This window comes from Nestor notabilis, unplaced genomic scaffold (genome assembly GCF_000696875.1).
Source record: "Nestor notabilis isolate BGI_N333 unplaced genomic scaffold, ASM69687v1 scaffold9487, whole genome shotgun sequence".
Lineage (NCBI taxonomy): Eukaryota > Metazoa > Chordata > Aves > Psittaciformes > Psittacidae > Nestor > Nestor notabilis.
The window spans coordinates 100,799-125,267 of NW_009937010.1; the positions used below are offsets into that span (position 1 = coordinate 100,799).

General features: G+C 34.4%; 1 protein-coding gene across 1 annotated transcript in view; it reads right to left on the reverse strand.

The window, feature by feature from the left end:
- LOC104408888 (ryanodine receptor 2-like) overlaps positions 1–24,469 on the reverse strand; it is a gene marked incomplete at its 5' end in the record, with an annotated part of 71,128 nt that overhangs the window by 46,493 nt on the left and 166 nt on the right. The window contains 10 exons of the mRNA XM_010018622.1: positions 226–305; positions 1,220–1,319; positions 9,628–9,681; positions 9,831–9,882; positions 10,468–10,571; positions 13,934–14,030; positions 15,603–15,715; positions 18,492–18,626; positions 22,990–23,049; positions 24,013–24,183. Of these exons, the coding sequence (XP_010016924.1) occupies positions 226–305; positions 1,220–1,319; positions 9,628–9,681; positions 9,831–9,882; positions 10,468–10,571; positions 13,934–14,030; positions 15,603–15,715; positions 18,492–18,626; positions 22,990–23,049; positions 24,013–24,183 (966 nt within the window). The remainder of the gene's footprint in view (positions 1–225; positions 306–1,219; positions 1,320–9,627; positions 9,682–9,830; positions 9,883–10,467; positions 10,572–13,933; positions 14,031–15,602; positions 15,716–18,491; positions 18,627–22,989; positions 23,050–24,012; positions 24,184–24,469) is intronic.

Sequence of the window (24,469 nt, forward strand, 5' to 3'; positions counted from 1 at the left end):
AAATTTCTTTTAGCCATGTATTCTCTAGATCAATTACATGCATACAAATTAATATACACCTAGCAAACAAGGTACTTTTGTACACTATTTTCTTCTGAGAATGAATAAGAAGATAAACAGCATATGACAAATGGTCACATTACATAATGCCCTACTACAATAATAATGACCACAGTACAAAGATCTGTAATGACTAGAATGGGTGAAAATAAATTTGTACCTTACCTGTTGAACAGTAGAGTTTCCTCCATTCAAGATAGCAATCCCTAGCTTTAGGGTAGCTGCAACCATTGGACCCATCTCACCTTAAAATGATTTTAAAATACACTTTTAGATCATATATAAAAATAAGAATGTTCTGTTAACTTATCTGTACAATGACATAAATGATAATTTATCAGGAGAGGTCTTCTTATTTCTTTTGTAAAACAGACCTAGTTTTGTTTCATGATCTCTAGTGTAATTTTGTTTCTTCCTGAGTGACTACAGACATAATATAATGTATACACAGCAAACAAAAGACGCAAAATATGACAGGAAGAACTGAGCACAATGAATATAAATCATGTTTCATTCACTAGAGCATCCAACAGTTGGTTTAAGGCTGGGTGCATAATTTTTAGCTAGCTTTCAAGTTTAACAGAGTGTCTCCTCTACCTGCTGGCCTAGATATTTTTTCCTGTATCTTCAGAAATTTACAGTGATCCGAAGCATTTAGTTACAGTAAATTAAATTTTTAAATAGGAATTTTTAAAGCATCACTACTGTAGAAAAAAATCACAGAACAGCCCATGAAAGCATCAAAACTTAGAGTAAGATGGTGTCTACGGGACAAAAGAATACCAATAAAGTAGATATTTGGGAAGCAGGGGCAGAAAAATCTCTACCTACTTCAGAACTCTGCAAATGACAGAATTTGGGGGCCTTTTTATGTCACTGAATACTGCTAAAGCTATGAACTTTTTCACACTCAATCATCACTAGAAAAATTATTATTATTATTAATGATGATGATAGTAACAACAACAGTAGTAACCTCATGAGAATTATTAATTAAACTTTCCTGGATTAGCTGTCAATAATTTTTGAAACTTTGGATGCATTTTGAAAGCAAACTATAATGCCAAACCTCTTCAGGTTTTGCCCAGGAAGAATTACAATCATTTCAAAGATCATTAGAAATAAGGTTTAATATGGTACGTACACAACAGAACATTACCTTTACTAGCACTGATCGTCTGTAGAACCATCTCAGCAGCACCTCGGTCATGCAGTCTGGCTTGCTGATACAGAAGTTTTTGTTTTTCCATTTCTTTTTCCTGAACAAAAAATCCAGTCATTTAAGATGAGAACTTCAGTTAATATCAGTTCTCCAAAGATTTTTGGTTTTCTCTTAGTATATGGGCTCTATGGCAACATCATGGACCATTTCAATACATACAATGCTACTGAACAGATATTTAACATGTTCAAGTAATTTTCTCCCTTTGGTATTTTTCTTTATTATGCTTTTAGCAGTTTATCTGAAAAGAGTCATCTCAATTGTAAATCATTAAGTTAGTTCAAAGCCCATGTTCATGATATATACTGCATATATCAAACTTGCACTTTTGTGCCATGTTTTTGTGCAACAGTTTATATTCTTAATAATCTTCTATACTGTGACCATAACTTCATACTGCTCAGTGTGCGGCTCTTGAGTTGCAAGTTGTTGCTGAATACCAGAGTAACAGAAGCATCTCAGAAATTTTTTCCAAACATATCATCATATTACAATGTAGATTGCCCACCTTTCCAACAGAATATTTGATAGAATACACTGTGCTTTTATATTTTGCATTCTCTAGCGGCAACAAACAATACTGCATGGCGTTGCTTGAGCAATGGTGAAGTTTGTTCTTTATAATTTAAACTACTACCGAAAACATAAAGAACATAAAGAGCAAACATAAAGGCACAGTTAATTCCAGATGAGTTTGAACTTTCACCAAGTTAATTGAAGTTTGCTGGAGAATTGAGGATGACTAAGCAGTATAAGTTGCAAAATGGAAGTTGCATAGAGCCCTGTGACAGCAAGTCCATCAGATGGCGTGGTAAAAAGCTTACTCAAAAGGAACATGACACAACCCGTTAGTATCATGTCCAAAAACAACGCCCAAAACATGTATGGCCTAAAAGCAGGAACAGCTGCAGCAGAAGTAGCCAGAATGACAGCTTTGCTGCCATAAACTTTCCATCCAATTTACGGAAAAACGACATTGGAAGATGGAAGAGGTTTAAAAAATGAAGGCTTGCTAAATAGAGGGCATGAATAATAAATTAAAAAAGAAGAGGTAAAAAATAGAAATATGTTCAAATGAATGAAAAAGAAACCTTTAACTCAAAAGCAAACCAACACAGACATTTATGCTGTTACCAGAGAGTTCTCGCCGAGGCTGGCAAATTTGTTTCTTAAATCTTTGATAATATCGTGCTGCGGAAACAAAATTCATCAGGGTTGTTGCTTTTTTTTTTTTTCACACTATTAGCTCTCCTGTGGTTAAATTGTATCTTTATTTTTTTTTTCTTTAAATTATGTGACAGATCTAGATGGAGGCACAAAAAGGGAAAAAAAAAATAAAAATATGGCAGCTTTGCTTCATATTTAGCCATGCTAAGGTTTGAAAGTTTTGCCTTCATGTTTAAACCTCTTCCTGTGAATTCAACAAAAACAAAACAGAAACATACACACACGCGCACACACACACCACACGCACAAACCACCAGAAAATCATGACATCACAGGTTCAATATAGCTACAATAAATTTTTCTTTTTTTTTCTTTCAAATTCCACTGAAATTTTATCAGTGTTTCTTTTTTAAAAAATATTTCCTATTTCTACCTACTCTTAGTTTTAGACCCAACAATCTTTCATTTTTCTTCCTTTGCAAGATTTAATATTCGCTTTCATTCACAAGCCCAACATCAGCTATACTGCTTTAATTATGCAATATTTTTTGTAAGTTTATGAGAATATGCTTAGAGTGAAGACGTTTCTGCATGATCTACAGACTAAAAGAATGGGTATTCATAATTCTTATAATGGCACTATAGAAAAAACAGTAGAAACAGGCATTGCAAAACAGCTTCAAGTGAGAAGAGTGGCATTTTCCACAGAAATCAAGCTGTCTAGGTAACTAGTAATAAAGCAAACAAACAAAAATAAAAATTCACCACCAAAACCCTTTGCTCTAAAAGCAGCCATTCCTTTGTTGATAATCTTCAGCTTGACAGTTCTTTAGCACTGTTGCTTTCTGTATGTAATGTTAATACATATAAAGAAAACCAACACTATTTTATCTTGGCTGTTTTTCATTTATACGAGAAAAAGCTGACCACTTAGAAACGTGCATACGTGTATCCCCGCATTATAGACTTTGTCCAGCAACCTACCAAACCAAGAAAACTTCCTAATCATACTCTTTGGAAGCAGAGACTCAAACATTTTCTACTTCATTCTATTTAGTTTTGGTTTTAAACTGTTACAAGTAGCCATATGCCAAAAAACACATTGGGATAAACTGCAAGTTTTAGCTTGACTTTGTAAGAAACAAACTTGCAAAACCTAAATAGGAACTTTAACTGACAAATGCACCACTGCAATTATTTATTTCCTCGTAATCCATACGAAGAATGATTCTTGGACTCTGTCTTAGAGCCATATGGGGAGGTTTGTTTGCTGTTACCACTAAACTCTCAGCCATAGAGTGCAGGCGGTAGCACCCTACATATTTTTTAATAAAAAACTATGAAACAGTTAAAAGAGTAAACAGAATAAAGAAAAAGATGAAAAGGGAAGAAATTACTTTCAACTCAACTATTCTAAGATGAATGATTCTCCTTTGAATTGTCTTCATATTTTACACTTTTTAAGACCTCTGTTTAGGCCAGAAAATAAGTCCTATTAGATAGGTATTACACTGGCAAAACATCTGTTAATTTCAGTGTCAGGCATGCATGAGTAAAAGCTACGTATTAAAAGATAACATCAAGTACTCAAGCAATTTACTCAAGCACTTTATATATATTTATATATAGACAGAGGGAGCCTTTAAGATCAATACATGCTGGTTTATGCTCTATAAAGTTGAATTTTTCCTTAATCACTCATTTTGGACTTCATCAGCTCTAAAAAGCATATACATGAAATGTCTCCATTTCAGCTTACAGCAATATTTTTACCAACGTCACCATGTTTGTACTGTCACCCATTTATATCTTCTTCTCTAGCAAGAAAGTCAGTTTTGTTTCCTACAGACTGCCTCCATATTCTTGCCATGCTGATGATGTGACTCAACATATTCATTTCCATTCAAGCAGATATGAACTGATAAAGTATTAAGTCTCTAAAAGGAAAAATACTGTATTGGGTGATTTCAAAATCTTTGTGTTCTCAGTTTCCAACTTTTTTCTCCAGTGGTGCATAGCTATGAAACTACACATTACTTCCAAACTGAGGCACCCTTTCTTGTTTAAAGTTGGGTGACAAATTTGACGTATTTGAAATAGCCGACATAGATGTCTAACTTTCTATACAAATAATAAAAGAAAAAGGTAAGGAATTGCTTAGAAGATTCCACTGTGATTGGAATTGAGTCAGCTGGAGCAGAAAATCTTATGTACATGGACAAGTTAGTAAGATTATTATGTAAACACTGCATTAAAAATAAGCTAAAAAATTGAACCTATGAATGGTCACTTAATCATTGCAATGGATTTTCTCTTCAATATACATCACTCCTTTACCCCAGGACTGCCAAAGGTCATGCTTACGTAGGTGTCCATCCAGTTATGTTTGCTACAGCAGTGCCAGGTGGTGTTTGACTTGAAAGACAGGGCAGATGGGAGTCTGGGACTCTTGAAAATTACACTATTGCTGGTATAAGCAGCAGAAACAATGTAGGGGGAAAAGATGCTGATAAACACAGAAGATGGGAAGCAGCTAGAGGACCCAATGGAATATCCTAATGAATAGCCTAAAATCATCGTTTATCACTAAGCCCCCAAATTGAAACTCAGAGAAAAGCATGTATATATTAATCACCCCCTCATTGCGGGGTCTGGGAGGTTTGGACTAGATGATCTTTAAAGTTCCCTTCCAACCCAAACTATTCTATGATTCTGTGTATAAATAACTTATCCTGTAGTCATGGAGAGTGAAACCATGTGTTAGGTTGCATCTGTTCCATTATGGATAAGAAAAACTAATGAGAAACACATTTTTGCATACTATTGGAATGTTTCATTCCTAAGAACTGATACATTGATCATGGAGTCTGACTTTAATTCTTACCATTCTTTAACAAAAATAGTTACTTATTGTAAATGCATGGTATATGATCACTCAGTTTATGTAGGCATTGTGACAGTGAGTTAATGGTGACCATCTCCAATGGGCTAGTGCCTTAAAAGCTTGCATTATCTGTATGTACTGACATTCACAGGTCTTTCTGTGCCTGAGATAAAGTGCCAGCACAATGTATCATTTTTACCAAAATCTAATGAATACAAAAGTCTGTCAATAAAGTTACTACCTGCAACAGGGATGAAGAAAACTGACATATGAAGCTCTATCTCTCCCATTCTTTTTCTTCCTGTGAAGAGCCAATTTAAACCAATTGATTTTAACAAGGTGAACTACGTTTTGATTCCTTTTTTTGAGTTCCCATCCTGCATGTATTTAGAGCACATGAATACGTAGCAAACACAGAAACCTATTTACATTTAGCTAGTGAAACAGTTTGATTGGAAAGCATCTCCTATCAGATAGAATCAAGTGGGACAGTGACACCAATTCTACAGGGAGTCAATTCAGCATCTGTTTAATATGATAGAAAGCTAACTTAGAGACAAAGGGCAAGGAGCAAAGATAATAATAAAAATTCCAACCAAATACTAGCAGGCAAATGGAGACAGAAACATAGTAACATGTGGATAACTTTATTGTGGGTTTATATTGTGACCTCCCTACTGCCCACACGGTGATCCCAATACAGATTATTTGTACAAAAATGAGACTACACTGCATGAGATATGGGCATGAAAATTGTAAATAAAATACACTTGTTTTTATCACATTCTAAGCTTCCCCAGAGGCCTCTGGTGCTCTGACTGTGAAAAGATTCAGGACTTCAAACATCACACATTTTTAAATTCTAGAAGAGCAACAGAGTTTTATTCCCATACAAACTGAACCACCAGTCTTTTCACATGCACATAGAACATATAATAAAAGAACTGCTTTCAACATTGAACTTTAAGATAGATTGACAGACAGAAACACACAAATGCACACATGCACACGTAGAGCTGGTATGTATATCCTCCTATCCTTACAACTGTTTCTACAGCTGTTTCCTGTCACGTATGAAGGAAGAAAAGATTATATGTTGTCGAGAAGTTTAAAACACTTCTCAGTCAGCAAGACAGAAGATTTTCTATGGAGCATATGGCATTTAGCTTATGGTAACCAGCAGGCAAACTGCTAGACATGTAGTATTTGAATAGCTGAATTAATGAAAGAAACAAAGAAGAAATACTATTAGGCTGCTTACACACTTTTTTGCAGGGGGAGGCGGTGTTGTAATATGTACTTTGTGTTTGTGGCAATTAAAATGCCTTTTAAACAAATTTTTGTGAGTCTGTCTGAGCACATTCATCTTCCAGGATAATGTTTTTATTGTATGAAGGTGGAACTGTGCAAACATTTGAAGGAGTAAGAGTGAAGCTGATTCTGGAATACATCTTTTCTTTCCACAGCCATATGGAACCTCTTTCTTTTGTGAACTGAATGTTAATAGAAGAACTAGCAGACAAAACCCAAATCATCTCACTCTTTTCAATGGGGAAGGCTATAATTGTTCTCCATACTGCCGCAGGCAAAGAACTTTGAAGCTACTGACTGAAGTCTGACCATCAGCTAATAAAGCTGTGCATTCCCAATCTCAAGTCATGTCTACTTAGTCTAGCTGCTGTTAGCCACAGCACGAGTGACTACACTTAAATGTCCCAGAATAAAAAATTTGCTACCCCACGCACCATACTTCCGCTCAGAACATCAACCTTGCAGCTTTATCAGCAAGCAGCCTGAGTCAACAATGGGAACTGAGACTTTTACTTGCATGAAGTAGGCAAGTAGGCTGGTGCTTAAGCCATGGGACACCTTTTAGAAACAAATGGTGAGACTTTCATGATGAGACACAAAAGGCTGTGTAAGAAAATTAGTCAATTACAAAAATTAACACTGAAATTTCAGAGCTACATTTTTAGAGAAAACATGGAACAACTAGGAATCATGTCACGTATAGAGTAGCTATGGAGTTTCTATCAAATACTATCACGAGGAAGGCTGAGGAGTCCATCTATTTTTAAAAGTATCTGAATCACAAATAAACTATAATGTAATTGATGCTCTCTCTGTCATAAACTTTGGAAACAGAATTCTACTACACTGTCAGAAATGCATGTCTGCTGAGATACAGAAGAAAAGCCCAACTGCTTTCCCTTAAGAGCCAAATAAATTATTGTAATCATTCTAATTAAATTATAACTGGAAAGAAGATAACTGATGCACAAAAGGAAAGAACAGCAAAACAACATGAACAAGCCAAATGACACTCTTTTTTTCCCCAAAATGGCAACATAATTTTATATGACATATTTTCCATAAATAATTCTTGGAGTCTTTAAAAAGAGTTTGTGCACAAGAAGGGTTTAGTAGAGATGTCATGCTGGAACTGAAACATTAAAAACGTTTTCAAGACCCTTTAGTTGAACTTATCCAAGATGTTGGGCCTAAAAAAATCACAAAATTAGACCCAGACAAATACACACATATTTTTTTTGTTTTACCTTGCTGCGTTGTGATCCTGTCACCTTAAGGAAGGGCAAGGACAAGAAGCGAAATAGTAATAAGAAAAAGAAGTCCAAATTTTTTTTCTGCAGGTGACTGACCAAATACATACACAAAATTGTCTTTTGAACAGATTAACACATTGTTTGCACATAAGTTTCTTGGCTACAGAAAAAACAATAATGAGAAACAAATGAATAGGATCTTCTCTCAACAGACAAAGTTGAATGTTGAACAAGGAACCCATTATAATTTATGCAAGTACTAATAAATCTTTTAGTGATAAATTTGTTCATTCAGCTCAATGACTTCCTATTTATAAATTTTCACATTTATAAGCACAAGACTTTTGATACCTAACAAGCATGCATAGGCTGACTGAAAAAAAGCTTACAGAAATAAATATTCTTTGTTTAACCAGTGATACATCATACATTGCATTTCCAGGGAGGGGGGAACACACCAAACAAAATGAAACAAAACAAACAAACAAACAAACCCCAAACAAACAAAAACTAAAAAAAAACCCAAACCCAAAACAAACTCAAACTAAAAAAAAAAAAAAAAAACCAAAACAAACTCACCACACACACAAAAAACAAAGCCCTGAAATTTTGATTTCTACCTAGATATTTACCAAGAACCAGAAATTTATATATTGGGTACATTAGCTGTAACTCAACTGGACTAGATCTTCAGAGTGACTGAAAAGAATTTGGTATCGGTATTTTTTCCAATTTCTGTATGCAGCCAAATGGGGAATACATACTTAAATAATTCAGTGCTATCTCATGCAGCATCATGTAGAAAACATACGAACATCTGATGTGTACAAAAGAATGAGAGCGAAAGTTAACATGCCCCAAACCACTTCTCAAAAAGAGAAACAGCACAGGTAGTTTAATATCAAACCAATAAGTATATTTATAAATATTTAAAAAGGCATATATTTCATGTTTCTGCATTTTAGAAAAGATATTAAATATAAGTATTGATGTTAAAGATATAAGGCAATATTTAATGTCAGAATTATAAACTAAAATATATTAAAATATTGAATACGTTAACAAGCTAATTCCCTCAGTGACCCTCAGAACAGAAAAACTTCTTGTAAACTCCATTTTATTAATGGAAAAAGAGGGGCAGATCCCAGAGCAAATACATGACAAGGACTCATCTCTTACTCTTGTAATCAACTCATGTAAGTGTGCTTCCTTATACATTGATGATCATAAAAAAAAAATCAATATTAAGCAACAATAAATACAGATTTCCTATTCTCCATGTAAGAAAAAGCTTGGCAGTACTGATGAACCTTTTACTCAGAAGCACTAATATATACGTGGACATAAAAATACTGTATAAACTACTGGTACTGAATGTAAATTACTCCTGCAAAAAGCACTATTTCAGTATTTAAATGATCCAAACTAAAGGAGTAAGTTACTACCCATTATATTTCTCTTCAACAACTAAAAATTTAAAGTCAATCAGATAAACATGTAAGATCCATTAAATTATTCTCTCTCTAATCTTAAATTATTTGATAATACATATGCTTTTGGTTTACTACTATGAATCTGGTGACTCATATCTGCCAATCCAGTTACTGACATGCAGTTCCCTAACACTATAAGCTGCAGTAAGCCATGAACCAAGAAACATAAATGTCAGTTGGAAGCTATGAAATAATGTCTAACATGACAAGAAAAACAAAACAGAAGAATAATCTTACTTCAAAACTCTTCACTTCTTCTTCACCATCATCATCTTCTTCATCATGGCAGCTCTGATACCATGTAGAAAGAAAACATTTACTGATAAGTTGGGAGTGATGGTGGTGTGTCTAAGATTTCCTTCACTTTATACATAATTTCTCTTGATCTTCATTAATTTTATTAAAACAAAAAAAATGTACAAGATAGCAAAAAAAGTTACCTTTGCCATAATGTCAGCATAGGCCATATACAGGAAATCTTCTTCCAATTTGCTGGTTAACAGAGAAGAAAGACAAAAGGAGGAAGATTAGAGCCATTATAGTAGAATTGGAACACCAAAATATTTTTAAGCACCTTAAAAATCTTTTAAAAGTATTTCTGTGCCCATAATTAATAACAAAAGTCTGGAAAATTAGGACTGCATTAATTAAGACAAACTGAAAAGTAAAGCCAGCTACACAGTACTCAGAAATCCATAAACACATTCCAATGAGGAGGATATAGTTTTTTTTTTAATTATACCTAGAATATACTTATATTTCACATTCAGAATACAACCATTAATAGCAAATACAGTCAAAAGACAGAGGTGCACTATGTCCTGTACAGAGCATCTATGACTGTGAGGAAGTTTATAGGGGTATCTGTCTCTAGAAAACTCTTTGCATCTCATTATCAGTCAGGTTAAAATCTTTTTACATACCACAGGCTAGAGTTGTGCTCACACTCACCATATGTACATACGCACATGTTTTGTCCTAGCCTATGCAGTCTCACTTGAACAAGACATATATAACTCCAAATACAGAAATAATCTGAAAATCTGCATACACTGCAGTCTCTCACACCATCCCTACCATTTTTCAGTCAAGGCTGTTCGACTGAATAGGAGAATAAGTTGATGTAAAGGATCAACTCTCTTAAGGCTTTCATCGTCTTCTGCTGGTTCCTCCCCAGGTTTCTTTAGGAAAAAAAGATTTTTAAAGTATATTCAATTATCTATAGTGAAAAATGCTTTACTCTGTGCAATTTATTACACATTAAAAACTTGCATACATGATTTTGATTTGGTCAACCAGGAGGAAACAAGTCCCAAACAAAGTATGAAAAGTCTGAATCCTGATCATCTTTATGACCATGAAGACTTACAAAGATGATACCATTTGCAAAGCTTTGCATTTCCTCTCCTCATAAAAATTAATCCTCTTCCCCAGATTCTGAAAATAACTTCAATCTTTTACTGTTATCCAAAATCCGTGGCAACCAGATGCCATAATTTGCTGCTACATTGTCTGTTTCTCTCTAGGTTAACGAGCTTCATTAGCTAAAAGTTAGAATCCTCTATTGCAAGTCTTATGCCAGGTATAATGTTCACTCTGGAACTCTGAGAGACTTTCAGGGAGAGGAAATCCAAGCTTGAAGCTCAACAATAGTTTTAGACAGAAGGAGCCATATCTACCAATAACAGTAATACTGGCAGGATGTAGAATTTTAGATGATGATGAATCAATAATATATAAAAAGTATTATATATCATTCAATAATATATACAGACACAAATAAGGTGGATTGGTTGGTTGGTTGTTTTTATTTGTTTGGGTTCTTTTTGCTTTCAGGTTTAGACAGCCTTAATTAGTTCACCCTAAAAGAAAAATGTAGTCCTAAATATTATAATGGCAATCACCAAAACAGTGTTTTGAAAAGAATCTACACAAAATCTGTCCTCTGGCTTCTTGCCTTTTGCCAGAAGACATATCAAAAAGTAACTTTTGCTTATCAGGTTATTGATAAAATTGTTTCATCCACACATATTTTTCTACAAAGTATCTGGTAGCTCAAGGAAAACTGGTTGCATAAATTAATTTATGCCCACTCCTCCTCCTTGTTTTCACCTAGCAGTATACACTAAAATACAGACAAAAGAAAGAAATTGTGATGATGTCAGATATTATCTGTTAACTGTAAGAGTTGGCCACATGACAGATGTAAGGAAAATGGATTTTTGCCTATTAAAAAAAAAGTGTATGCTAGTGTCAAATACATTCTTGTGGGACTGCTTATACATCTCTATACTTCCTTGTGAAGTCCACCTTTCCCACTCAGCTGTACCAAACATGACTGGTTGCAGCTGAGAATTCACTTTTATTGACCTACACGCAATATGACTGTTTCACATGCTATAGGTCTAAGATGGCCATACAAGGTTCATTTCACATTCTGCAATATGAGATAGTATTTTCGGTATCAATGGCAAGATCTGAACAATGCAAATTATAATTCTAGTTATCTCACCATTATGGAGGTCTTTCCCTGCTCCATATTTCAATCTCATTTATGATGCTGACCTTTAATTAAATGGCAGAAATCTATACTTACGTTATCAACCAGAACATCTGTCTAATGTTATCAAAATTGATGAAGCAAAAAGGCAAAAGTTGTGTTAATGTTTAATACAAGTTATTAGTTTTCATAGATTTAATTCAATTTAAATGGAGGATCAAATTCACCAATGCCTGAGTTAAGTAGAACTCATTAAGCACAGTGCAATCCCTAGAACTAAATGATTTTCTGAAATTCTGGGAGACAAGTATTGTTAATTTCCACTGTTTTGGGAAATTCACCCTAAGGTTAAAGTGTTAAATAAGGTTAAAGTGTTTAATAAGGTTGAACTGTAAAATAAAAAGCTTTAACTGAATGTAACATAGGAAGATAAAACCAATAAGTTTTAGTTACCATTTCTAAATGTTGAAATTTTAAAAGATATAATTTTTGTATAATCTGATCAATAAACATCCATTAAACATATTGTTCTTATACATTATTCTATCAAGTAATGCCTATCCCCAAAACTAACCAATAATTTTATCATATAAGCTTAAGTGTAACCTATTTAGTTGAAGCAGAAGCATTTTAACTATTAATAAAGATAGTGTGGAATATTGTATGATTTTAATATAAAACATTAAAAATCTAGTTCCCTTAGAGGCTTGATCTGTTAAATCAAAATTAAGAATCAGCAGAATCCAGCTCCTCAAATAAAGGACTTATGAATACTTTTTTCTTTTACTATACAGAGGTGGAAGAAGTGGAGCCACTTTTGTATAATAGACTTAAGGACAGAAGCTTTAGGAAACAAAACTGCTTTAGGGGATGCAAACACTCATCTCCCACATTCCAGAAAAGCCCTTACCACAGGTCTATAAATTGCCTGGGTCTGGCAAAGTCTAAAAGGAGGTAGTTTTTACTCAATTTCTCCCTTTAAATTGTTCTTACTTAGCAGAAAAGACAGTTCAAGACACTCAGTATTGAGAAAGAATGTGCTACAGCATACAACATTGTAGTTTACTGACTACAGAGAATTAAAGGACAGGAGGTTTTGGCTATATTCTCTGGGCCCTGGATAGTTCCAGTTTTGTACTTAACATGTGAACAGTTCAGAAACTTCAGATAATCCTTCGAGCATACATTAGAGAACCAAGGTTCCTCCTTTGCCCCCTTCCAGATGGGTTCTGCCACCACAGCCCAGGCTGTGATTCCATCTTGACAGTCCAATAAATCTTTAAATCCTTGCTATACCAGGGTACAACTTCTCCAAGAGTGACAGAGAACCGTCACGTTAGCTTCTTCTATTGCAGAGAGCAGGCTCGCCTCACAATAAAAAGATCGATCTCAGACTGTGTTCTGTTGGACCTCCCAAGGTCAGAATCACTTCCTAGCCTTCGAAAGAACTACCTTTCTGAGAGACAACTGTAAGGGATGAGGACACAAAGATTAACTGAAAATCACCCCAGGGATTTACCAGGCTAAAGACAAGGTTCTAACACTTCACTGTTGGGAAAAATCCTCACCTCCCTCACAAGAGGATTTTTCTGTGAAGAAGAATCAGACTCTGCTTCTGAAGGATTGACTAATCCACATCCAGAATTCCTCTAATTTCATATTCTAACCTTGTGACTTAAATGGCTTTACAAATTCTTCAAATACATAAAGGTTAAGTGCAAAGAAAGAAGGAATAGGCTGTTCCCCTTCTCCAGAGGGTAGAAGATAAGAGATAGGGGAATGAAAGCAACTAGCACGTAATTTACAGAAAAGTTTCAAATGTTTTGTAAAAGGTTACTGAATGCTTGAAGCAGACTGCCTGAGGGGAATCTGGAATATCCATCACTTGTAATTTTTAACACCTGTCAGAATGACTTAGTTATAGCTCACTCCTTTGGTTAGATACAGCTTAGATGATGTCTTACATATCTCACAGACTTATTATTATACAAGATGAATGTTAATCCACAACACATTCCCATGACCCTTTGCACCCAGACATACTGCTAAGTCTTCTATCAGTTTGTCTTCAAAATAGTGCTCTTCTGTTTCAATCCACGATTTATCATAGCCTTGAAGAAAGAGATTGACGGCTCGGTGCCTGAAAAGGGACATTTAAAACAAAAGCTGTAAACTTTTTAAGAGAATATTAGGTTAATATGAACTTGAAGAACTCTCTAGTCATTTACAAGGAAAGCAAAACTTCTATGGTAAAATCTGACAAAGGCACCTATTTTACAAATTAAGTCAACATTAAAATGTTCTGTGCAAAACTATGTCCCATTAACTTGTAAAACTGGTATTCAAATGTATTAATAATTATTTTGCAAACAAATAATAAATAGAAATATAAAGAAATTTAAACCCAAGTAAGAAAAAAAATCAATTTGCCACATTAGTGATTTTTATTTTTAATATAAAATATTTTAATACAATTTTACTTAAAAAATAACAGCAATAGATAACTTTGGATTGTACCAAATAATTGGTTTTTTTAATGTTCAGTATTAGAATTGCACATCTAAAATAATAAACCTTTTTTTTTTCAAACTCCATGAAATCAAATGAATGATGAGGGTAGAGGAAAGAGGGTAGTCTAATGATGATGTTTACTGGTTTTGGGGGGTTTTGAGGATTCAGTGCAAAATAGACTGTGTGACAACTAATCCTCCATTAATAATTTTATTAATAATTTAAATTTTTTTAAACACCTGCCAGTCTCATGTACTGAAAAGGAAGAAGCATAATTGAAATATACAGGAACGCTAGTTATGTGCAGGTGACCTACTTGAACAGCTACAGATGGAAATATTTTTGTTCTATTTCCAACTGTCACAGCAGCCTCATTTCAAGCTAGTATGCTTTTCATGCCCTTGCACTTCCTGGGACAGACTAAGATTCATACTACAATCTATGGTAGTAGTTATGCATAATTTGAGGAAAAATTAGAATATAATGATGTTGAAAAGAACAGATACAAGCATTCTGGAAATTATTTTTAGAAATTGCATGAAAAGACAGTTGCCTTTTTCTGAATGTTCATTCCTTCCAGAATCTCAGGATTCTGAAACTTGCTCAATTATAGATCTCATTCTCTATTGAATAAGAAAGAAGAGGAAAAGAAGCCACAGGAAAAGGTGTGAAATGCCTTGAGTATGTGCATGTGTTTCTTGTCTAATATAATGCTCTTCCCAAAAATGCACAACAAATAGACATGCTTTCAGATAAATAGTATCAGTTTATTTCCTCCATTTAGAATATATAGCATCTAATAATGAAGGTAACTCCATATTTCCAGAGTTACACCATGGGTTAGGGGGAAATTTATCTCCCAAGATGATATTACAGTGACACCAATATGTCAGTTTCTGCATTTATTTCTTATGAAAAGTGTCTACTTTTCAGAAAAGAAAACATACCAGGAGGAACAGATGGAATAGCAGGAGGAAAGAACAAGAAATTTAAAATTATGCTTTTTTATATTTATTATTCTTTTCAGAAGATGTATTAGAAGAAAGTAATTAGATCTATTAGAAGAAAGTAATATGCAAAGTATATTACCACTCAGTTTATCAATTACCAGATTACATGTTTTTATTCCTTTTGATCTCACCAAATAGCACTGTATGAACATAAATGCATTTGTGAAAAAGAGAATACGTGTAGCTCTTACCTTGGCAGATTATACAATGGTGCCATTCTAAAGCAGGCAACTACTGCTCTTTTCCTCTGTTTAGACAGCAGCTTATGCCACACTGCTTTTTTGGACCGCTGAGGATGCTCAACCTGTTACATAAAATACACATGGCAAAATAAACAATGTGGCAGTGTCCTTACTGTCTGGGCAGTAATGGTAATAAAAATGTGAGGTAACAGATGAATCAAGCGGAAACGTAACAGAATTATAACAGATGGAGAAAAGTGTTCTAGACAGAGATCAAATGATCAGCCAAACGGTAGAATAAGAATTTAGAATATAAACTTAAAATCAAAAATCTCCTTTTCCTTGTCTTTTGTGTAAACGTCTTTGTGGGAGGTTTGTTTCTTTTATAGATGACAGTGCTAGTGGAATAATAGGTCCTTTGCTCCCCAACATCACCAAAGGATCCAGGGGAAGTTAGCATCTCTACCCTTAAAGACTTGGTGATTCTCATTTGTAATAAAATAAGGCATTTTATTTGAAATATGTAGTGACGATGACGTTTATGTACTCATTATTCAACCCAAACATAGTTATCCCAGAAGACTTTTCTAGTTCAGTGCAATGCAAAAAATTATTCATAGTTAAACAAACAATTAAACAGAATAAAACACTACTAAGCATTCAGTGAAATGGATAAATACACTTATAAGATTAAATGGTGACATTCTGTAATAAGTTCCTTCCAAAAGATAAAATACTAATTAAATATATTTGTTAAGACAAAGGATAGAAAAGCATTCACTTTAAACATATAGTCACAAAACAAAGTCAGTGCTAATAATTTAGAAGTCAGACAAAAGCCCAAATACGTTAGTTAAGGTGATTAGTAGTATCTTCACAAACAACTATAAAACCCTCTATACTTTCCCAAAAGAAATAGCCTCGGCCTACGCAAGCAGATCTCTGAAAATGAAAACAAAGAAGTTAGCTGTACATGGAAAGAAAATACAAAGAACAAACTAGCAGCCAGCATTTACCTCACTACATAGTCATTTTTTTAAATTCAGTGGGAAGCATTGATCTGAAATGTAGATCTGGTATTACAATGGGAATCTAATCTGTTCTATACTACTGCTGGATTCTATACACTGAGATTGATCCTATGACAGAACGTGGAAAACACAAGGACAATACCTCAGGCGTCACTCTCTAGAATAATTTCTCCAAACTACACAACTTAATTCATATACATGATGTTAAATCTAAAATGCCAGAGATCAAAAGATTCTATATGCTGTTTTAACTCAAATACTAGAATCTAATGCTGAATTATGCAACTCTGTACATGTTAACAAATTTCCTCTCAGCTTGGTTAACTTAGATTAAACATGAGTAAAAGAGAAGACTTTTTGCCCCTCATGTTTCTAACTTTCCTCTGCTCTTTATTCTTCCTCACAGCCACACTGTATTCTTTCAAATCAACACCCTTTCTCCTGTCTCTCCCTCTCTACTAGGATAACCATGATTGCCATGGATTTACTTCAATATTCTACCACTTTTAGCTTGCTCCACACATATTCAATTACACGTAAAATTTAGTAGCTCCTTTTCATCCTCTTCTATCAAACTGTGTAGGGCTGCTGACCTTGAAACAAGCCCATATTAAGGCTGGAGAACTATGTGACGATGACTTGTGTGATGCAAGCACCAGGTCACAGGTATTCACATCAACATACTTTGTGTATTCCGAGATTTCTGAAAGACACTTTTAGCAACCAAATGCTATATACAAGCACTTCCATGTAACAACTTGATTCCTACTTGACTGAATCAGTGATCTCATCATAATATGGAAAGTTCCTGATATGGGGTCTGAAAACCTGTGCCAAGTTTCTGAGTGAAACCAACTAATCTAATGAGAGAGCGAAAGAGCTTTGGATTTGCAAATGTTCTTTGAAAAGGAAAAAAAATAAACCCTGGGCAAATTGTATACGTAGTCAGTTAATAGTCTGTGGCATAACCAGCAGCACTCATGTCTGCCACCAGGAATACCCTTCAAGTTAGTGCGCTGTTTCTTCAGTACATTTTAAAAAAGGAAGTCTAGAAAGCACAGAACAATTCTGTAGTTCAAAATAGGTAACAATTTGGCAAGTAAAATGGAAAAACTAGATTTATCAAGTAGTCTTTGACTTGTAAAACCTACCAACATAGGGGATTTTTTTAATTTCAAAATTTAAAGAATGAAAACCTTAACAATAAGTTATACTCTTGTCCAAAGGGAAGGAAAAAAACAAAAACCAGAAACAACCTACCAACACCAAACTCCCAGACTCTTGAGATTTTTCTGAATTTTAATGCCAGTTTGATTTTCTAAATGTTTTTATTCTTGCCCACATTCAGACAAACTTCATACAGATTTTGTCAAGTGGACATTCTTCTTATACCTTTTCAAAATAGCACATAGTAAATAGCTTTCTAAAGCTATAACTAGAAAAGCTGTGTATCATAACAGCTAACTGTCCTACTCCATACAATTACAATATGCAGCTTCTAACCAGGTATTTATGTAGTCAGCTTTAATAATACTTAAATAATTCAAGAAGCTCAATTGAGGAAAAACACCTTGAAATAAAGGCATTTTTTAATCATTAAGTTGTTGGTTTACTCATATTTCATAGTCCACTGGCAATTTAGCTATTATTTCCTGCTAGGTGAAATGCACCAGAAGAAAGCTACAGCACAGGTATCACTTTCTTCATCCCTTTCCAAATAAACGATTGTTGGAGCTGATGCAAACCCACTGTGTGACTGACATGACTACAGCATATAACATTAAAGACAGCATGTGAATGCATAAGTGAAAGCCTGAATACTCCTGTTTAGATTAAGAAGCAATGGAATTGGGAAAATATGTCTAACCTGTTCCAGGTGAAACAGTACATTAGCTATATCAAGGACCCTTTCCACAGTCTTCTCTGGATCTGAAGAATCTTCAGTCCTGTTTGGTAAATCTTTGTAAAGTGCCATCTGCCACCTAATGGCGGGATCCTCAAGCTGCAGGAGAAAGATTTCACGTGTCACCAAGGAAAAGTGTGCTAACATAGGGTCAAACAGTTTAATTAGCATAGAAGCTGCTTCAAAGAACAACAGAAGCACTGTAAATGGCTAACCCACATCTTTACATGGCTAACCCATAGTGTCCACTACACAGACTGGGAGAACAAAACTAAAGACTGATTTGTACAGTGCTTCTTGAGAGCTTCCAGAGGAAGTCTAATAATCATACAAAGAACAAATGATCATGGGCCAGTAAACAGCACTGGCAACAGCAATTAATATATTATTTGAGGAAAAGTAATGAGTATGAGGTAAGTAGACATAACTACACTGGCAGTCCAGTTACTAAACCAAACAAATTGTTTCTCTATTAGTTGGGATTATTTAGTTTTCAGTCATGCAAATCAGTAATACCAATCTTATTTATGTTTAATATTTTTATTTGTTTTTTCAATTGTTATAAAATCCTAATTTTACTGATTGCTATCTAAAAACTGAAAAGTTAGTTTATGAAAATGAATTCAAGATGCATTTTCCTACAAATCGTAAAGAACTCTATGTAAAAAAATGTGGGCTTTTTTTCTTGTTTTTCACTTTGCATTTCATTTTTTCCATTTCAGTGATCTGTGATTCTCTGTTTAACCAGTACCAATGTCTTTTTTAGTTCGTCTCCCCAGTGCTTCTGCTAATCAACACTGATGCAACATACTTTATGACCCCTTTTTGTGCCAATGACACTGAAGGCAAATGCAATGCGTCACCCATTTTACTGAGAGCTGTGGCCAGTGATCATTCCTGATTGTGCAATTTAGGTTTACATCATGGTTTACATCATGCTGGCCTGGATTTCTAGAGTATTTAGGAGCCTAAACCCTACAGACTCAAATAGGGCTTAAACTCAACACTTACTTTTATAAAACATCTTTGTGGATCCAGATTTCAATTTGTGCTTAAGATGAGACAATAATGCTAATTTACTGCCACAAAACATCTTAAGATACACAGTTTAGTGAAGTTCCAGGAATGATTATAAACTTACACAGTCGCTCAATAATAGTTTATTACAACCTAGAAAGCCACAATTGGCAGGCATTTCTTCCACCTTTCGGCTTTTCCATTTCTTAACTGTCACATCCATAGTCTTTGTGTGAGCATTTGACTGGATTGTCATGAATGTATAGTCCACAAAAGATTTTTTAATCACAGGTGGAGATGTCTTTTGATCTGAGGACTCCTCACATTCTACCAAGGTACAGCTTTTTTGTATAGGTAGTTTTCTAAGGGTATGAGTAGTTGACATTTCAAGGTGTGAATTAGCATGGCTGGAAGAAGATTTTGGTGACTTGAGCTTCATCCATGTCAAAATGAATGCAAGTTTCATCATCAATTTCTTGAAATAAAAGGCTCGGTACTGAGTAACAGCATGCAGGCATGCAAGGAAAGGAAAGACAGAAACAGGGTGAAGACAAATGTAGACAAAGGTAGACAAATGCATGAAATAGACGCCACAACATTAATAGCTAGATTCAGAAGGATGATTCTCAAACAGTGCAGTTCTCCAAAAAGAAATCAAGATAAATTACATTTTAGTGATAGAACATGGTGTCTGAGAAGCAAAAGTGGTTAACAGAAAACCATTTGAAGAAAGAATATTGCTATGGCTGTAAGAAAACCAGCCTTTCCAGTAAGTGGTATTTTTCCTGTTTCAAAAGCCACCCTACACCAACACCATTATAACTAAGATACATATTCATTCATTACATTAAATAATAATTTAAATTTATAAGACCATTTGCCCTACATTCCTTTTATGTCTGACTTAGACAACAAAAGGTTAGCGTATGCATATAGCACAATGGCATATTTTTCTTGACAAGAAACATCATACTTGACTGCATCTGAAGTGTACTTGATTCAGTCATGATAGTGACTGAATACTAATGACATTGTGGAATAAATTACATTGTACTTTGTAAATAACTACTGAATTTAACTTCATACATTATACTTTTAAATAATTAAGTTAAACAGATAGGTTTAATGTGAACTCTAGAATGTATCAGTGTATCAGTGCTAAATAATTCATGAAAAGATGTATTTCAAGCCACTGAGAACAAACTACTTAGCACTAAATACAAATCATAATAAAGATAATAAATACAATAACAAATTGAAGTTTTGAAATTACATGTTTTGTCCGTAATTGAGTTGACTACTTTTCTCATACATGTCAAAAACAGAGCTTTTCAAAGTTAATAAAGCAATGTGTAGGTAGCTACAAAATAAAGCTAGCTACAACAGCTATTTAGCTTTGCTAGCTACATTTATTTGGTTCCCATTCAGAATGTCATCTTCTACTGGGAACTCATTTTACAATTAGGAAAATCCAATGCCAGTGCTGAAAATTTTACAACTGGAAAATCCTTCAGTATATACTTGGATTAGCTACGATTACTTCCTTCTTAACTATCAAGGCACCATGAAATTTCACCTATATAAGAATTTTTAATATATATTTATTCCCATGTGTTTGAAACAGAGGAGGTGATATATTCCTGAATAATAGCAAACTTTTAATTGAACCAAAGGAAGTTCCTGAAGAGAAAGCACAGATCAAGGTATTAAGTATCATTATTCTAAGGCAACCAAGCAGCGACAGACAGAAAATTCTTAATAGCTGTATGCAGAATGTAACCCTGAAGAAACAACAAACTGAAGTATTTGAAACAGGAGGACAAGCACTGAGAAGCAGCATGAAATGCCAGACAAGAATTAAAACCGCATGGCTCACAAGGAGACAATATATGAATACTGAAAATGTCAGAACAGAAATACCTATCTTCATCACTAAGAAAATATTACTGAAGTTCACACACAAAATCACACTTTTAAGGTCTGTATGTTCATGGCATGCACATTGCTTAAGTACTGCTGCTCATTAAGATCTTCATAAATGCTCTTTTCTTTCTAGCACTTTGACTATATGGTTTATTCTGCTTCTTAGTATATCAGAGAATCATAAATCGTAGACTCATAGAATAGTTTGGGTTGGAAGGAACTTTCAAAGGCCATCTAGTCCAACCCCCCTGCAATGAGAATGTCTCCAGGGATGGCGCATCCACCACCTCTCTGGGCAACCTGCTCCAGTATTTTACGACCCTCATTGTAAAGATTTTTTCCTCACATCCAGCCTGAAATATATAACAACATTTGCTATATAAATGTTTCAAGCTTTTGATAGGATTTAACCGAATCTTTTATTTTCAGTAGTAAACTTTCCTATGTGCAATCCCTATAACTTCAAACTATTGGACTTTTATTTGCAATATTTTATGAAAAACACTGTTAGCTTTGCAAAATGATGTATCCTTCTTGTGAGCTCTGAGAAACCCCAAACTTCACAAAATACTGCTTGAATCTTCAGATATTATTCAGGAAAAACCACCCCATTACCAAGTCTTAAAGAAAAAAGAAGAAGAAACAAAACAAAAAACGATACTTTTTGCCATGCACTGAATTGCAGTGGAATCTAGACTTCTGGATGATTCTTATATATGCTTTCAGAAGGGAAAAAAAAAAAAGCCAAATTTCCCACTCACATGTTTATTGTCTTATAACCATTTAATGAGCACAGAAAATACTAGTTAGTTTTTTCCTTGAGGTCAATAAAATCTGGAGTGGGGGGAGGAGGTAAAGGACAATCCTAAATAAAGCACCATCCATAGGTCTGATTGCATCTTTCTTCAACAGAGAAGAAACGTACATCATTTTATTACACTTCTATATTATGGCTGCTTCTTTGCCACTATCTGAAGCATTAACAAAATAGTTCAGCTACACTGGGCCAGTTCAAGACTTCTTCCTTAGAGCTATTCATCTGGAACTAGCTGGAATTCCATAACAAAAATGTACACTTTTCCCAAAATACTTTCTTTTTCCTGGGTGAAAAATAGGAACAAAACTGAGCAAAGTGGAGATTTTTCACTTTACAGAGTATGCCAAGGTGGCAGCTTCCTTTTACTTTATGCTTCAAACTGATACAAAATAACTTTGAGCATTTTGCAGCTTCTATCCTGAATAATAGAAGGCAGAGTTTAAACAGTGGTAAATCTCACTTCCATCTCCAATTTCATAGTAATGTGCATAGGCAGGGATTTGAAGGGACACTTGTAACTGTATATAATGCCTATAAACACATTAAAACCCTAACATTTAATAATTTACATGAAAAAGTTACTTGATGAAAGAAAGAAAGGGACTACAAGTAATCATAATGAATCAAGACAGGCTGTCATTATATAGCACCAACAAATGAATTAAAGGGAAGAAAAATCATGTTTAAAAACAGCATATAGATTACCTTGCCCTGGAGATGAAGATTACTACGGATGATATCTCGTACTTCATCTTCAGTGTCTTTCTGTCAATAAAGTACAAATCATATAAATTAGGAACAGAAGGTAATCAGAAGAAGGAATATAAGGCATTATTCATACAAATGTCAACCTTGGGCTTAGTTCAGACGATGAATAAAAGTGACTGTGAAAGACTGAGAGGAATCTTAGTGGTGATACGTCTTTTTCTATCAGGCCACAGCTAGCTATACCCAAGCTCACAGGAACAAGGTCTGGACAGCATCATTCGTACTTTTTCACAGTAACACACAAAATGCAAATCTGAATTAAAATTACTAGTATATACATATATACATACTTCAACCAGAGTTTGACCAAATGGAACCAGAATCACAAACACAGGCTTCTCTGATTTTTTTTTTCCTTCTGGAGATCTTTTTTCCTTTATAAGCATTCAATTCAGCTGTCCAAAGGTCATATAACCCACTAGGGTGTATAAGGCAGCATAACTTGAGAAAGGAGCATATTCCAAACTACAGACACATTATTTCACCGTGATTTTACTCCTACGAGAATCACTTTTAAGGCAGTCTATGCTTACAGAAATTCTTGCATTTACATGGGTATGATCAAAAGGAATGAGCTATGATACTGGACATAGAAGTTAGGAAACATCTAGCTCTTATATGCATTTCCAAATTTAATCTTCATAAAATACAACAAACGCAATTTAAACATTAAAAATTAAGAAAGAGAAATAACTGTTTTAATTTAAGAACAGTATCTCTATTCATATAGACATTCATTTAGGAAATAAATCTGTCCAGACTGAAATGTTTCATGCGCTGAAAATATGTGGATTATAGTCTACCATAGTGCCTTTATACAACAGAATTATAGTCTTGATTATTTGTGTCCTGCTATAAGAATGAGGATGGGGGAAAATACTCAAAGAATGTAATTACTAAATTATTACTAAATAATAGTAAAATATTTCTACTTTTAAAAAATGCAAAAAGACCACCTACCATACTGAAGCGATTTTTGGCCAGTGCAATTAGCTCCTGGTCTCCAGGAGCACAAATGTTTAGGCCAATGGGAAGTAATCTCTTCAGTGCTGCTACAATGAGAGAAGTCTGCATAGAGTATCGGTCACCTTTTCGCTTCATCTTTTTTCTCTCCTGGTCAGAAACTGCTGCCTGCAGCATAAAGCAAAGATGTAAAAGAATCCAATAATTAATAAAAGAATTGCCCTAGCAACTTTGCACTTGCGTCTGGTTTTCCCTTTCTACCTATATAGCTGCAACCCTATCCAGTGGAACTGCAGTTATATAGTTGTTAACATTTTGCACCAATATCTTGAAAGTCCACTGTATTTGTCAAATGACTATGTTTTGATTTTCAACCCAGTATTTTCAACAGATATCATTACCAAAAAATGAACAAACAGAAAGTCATTCTCTGTAGTTCTCCTCTCTCTTTCCC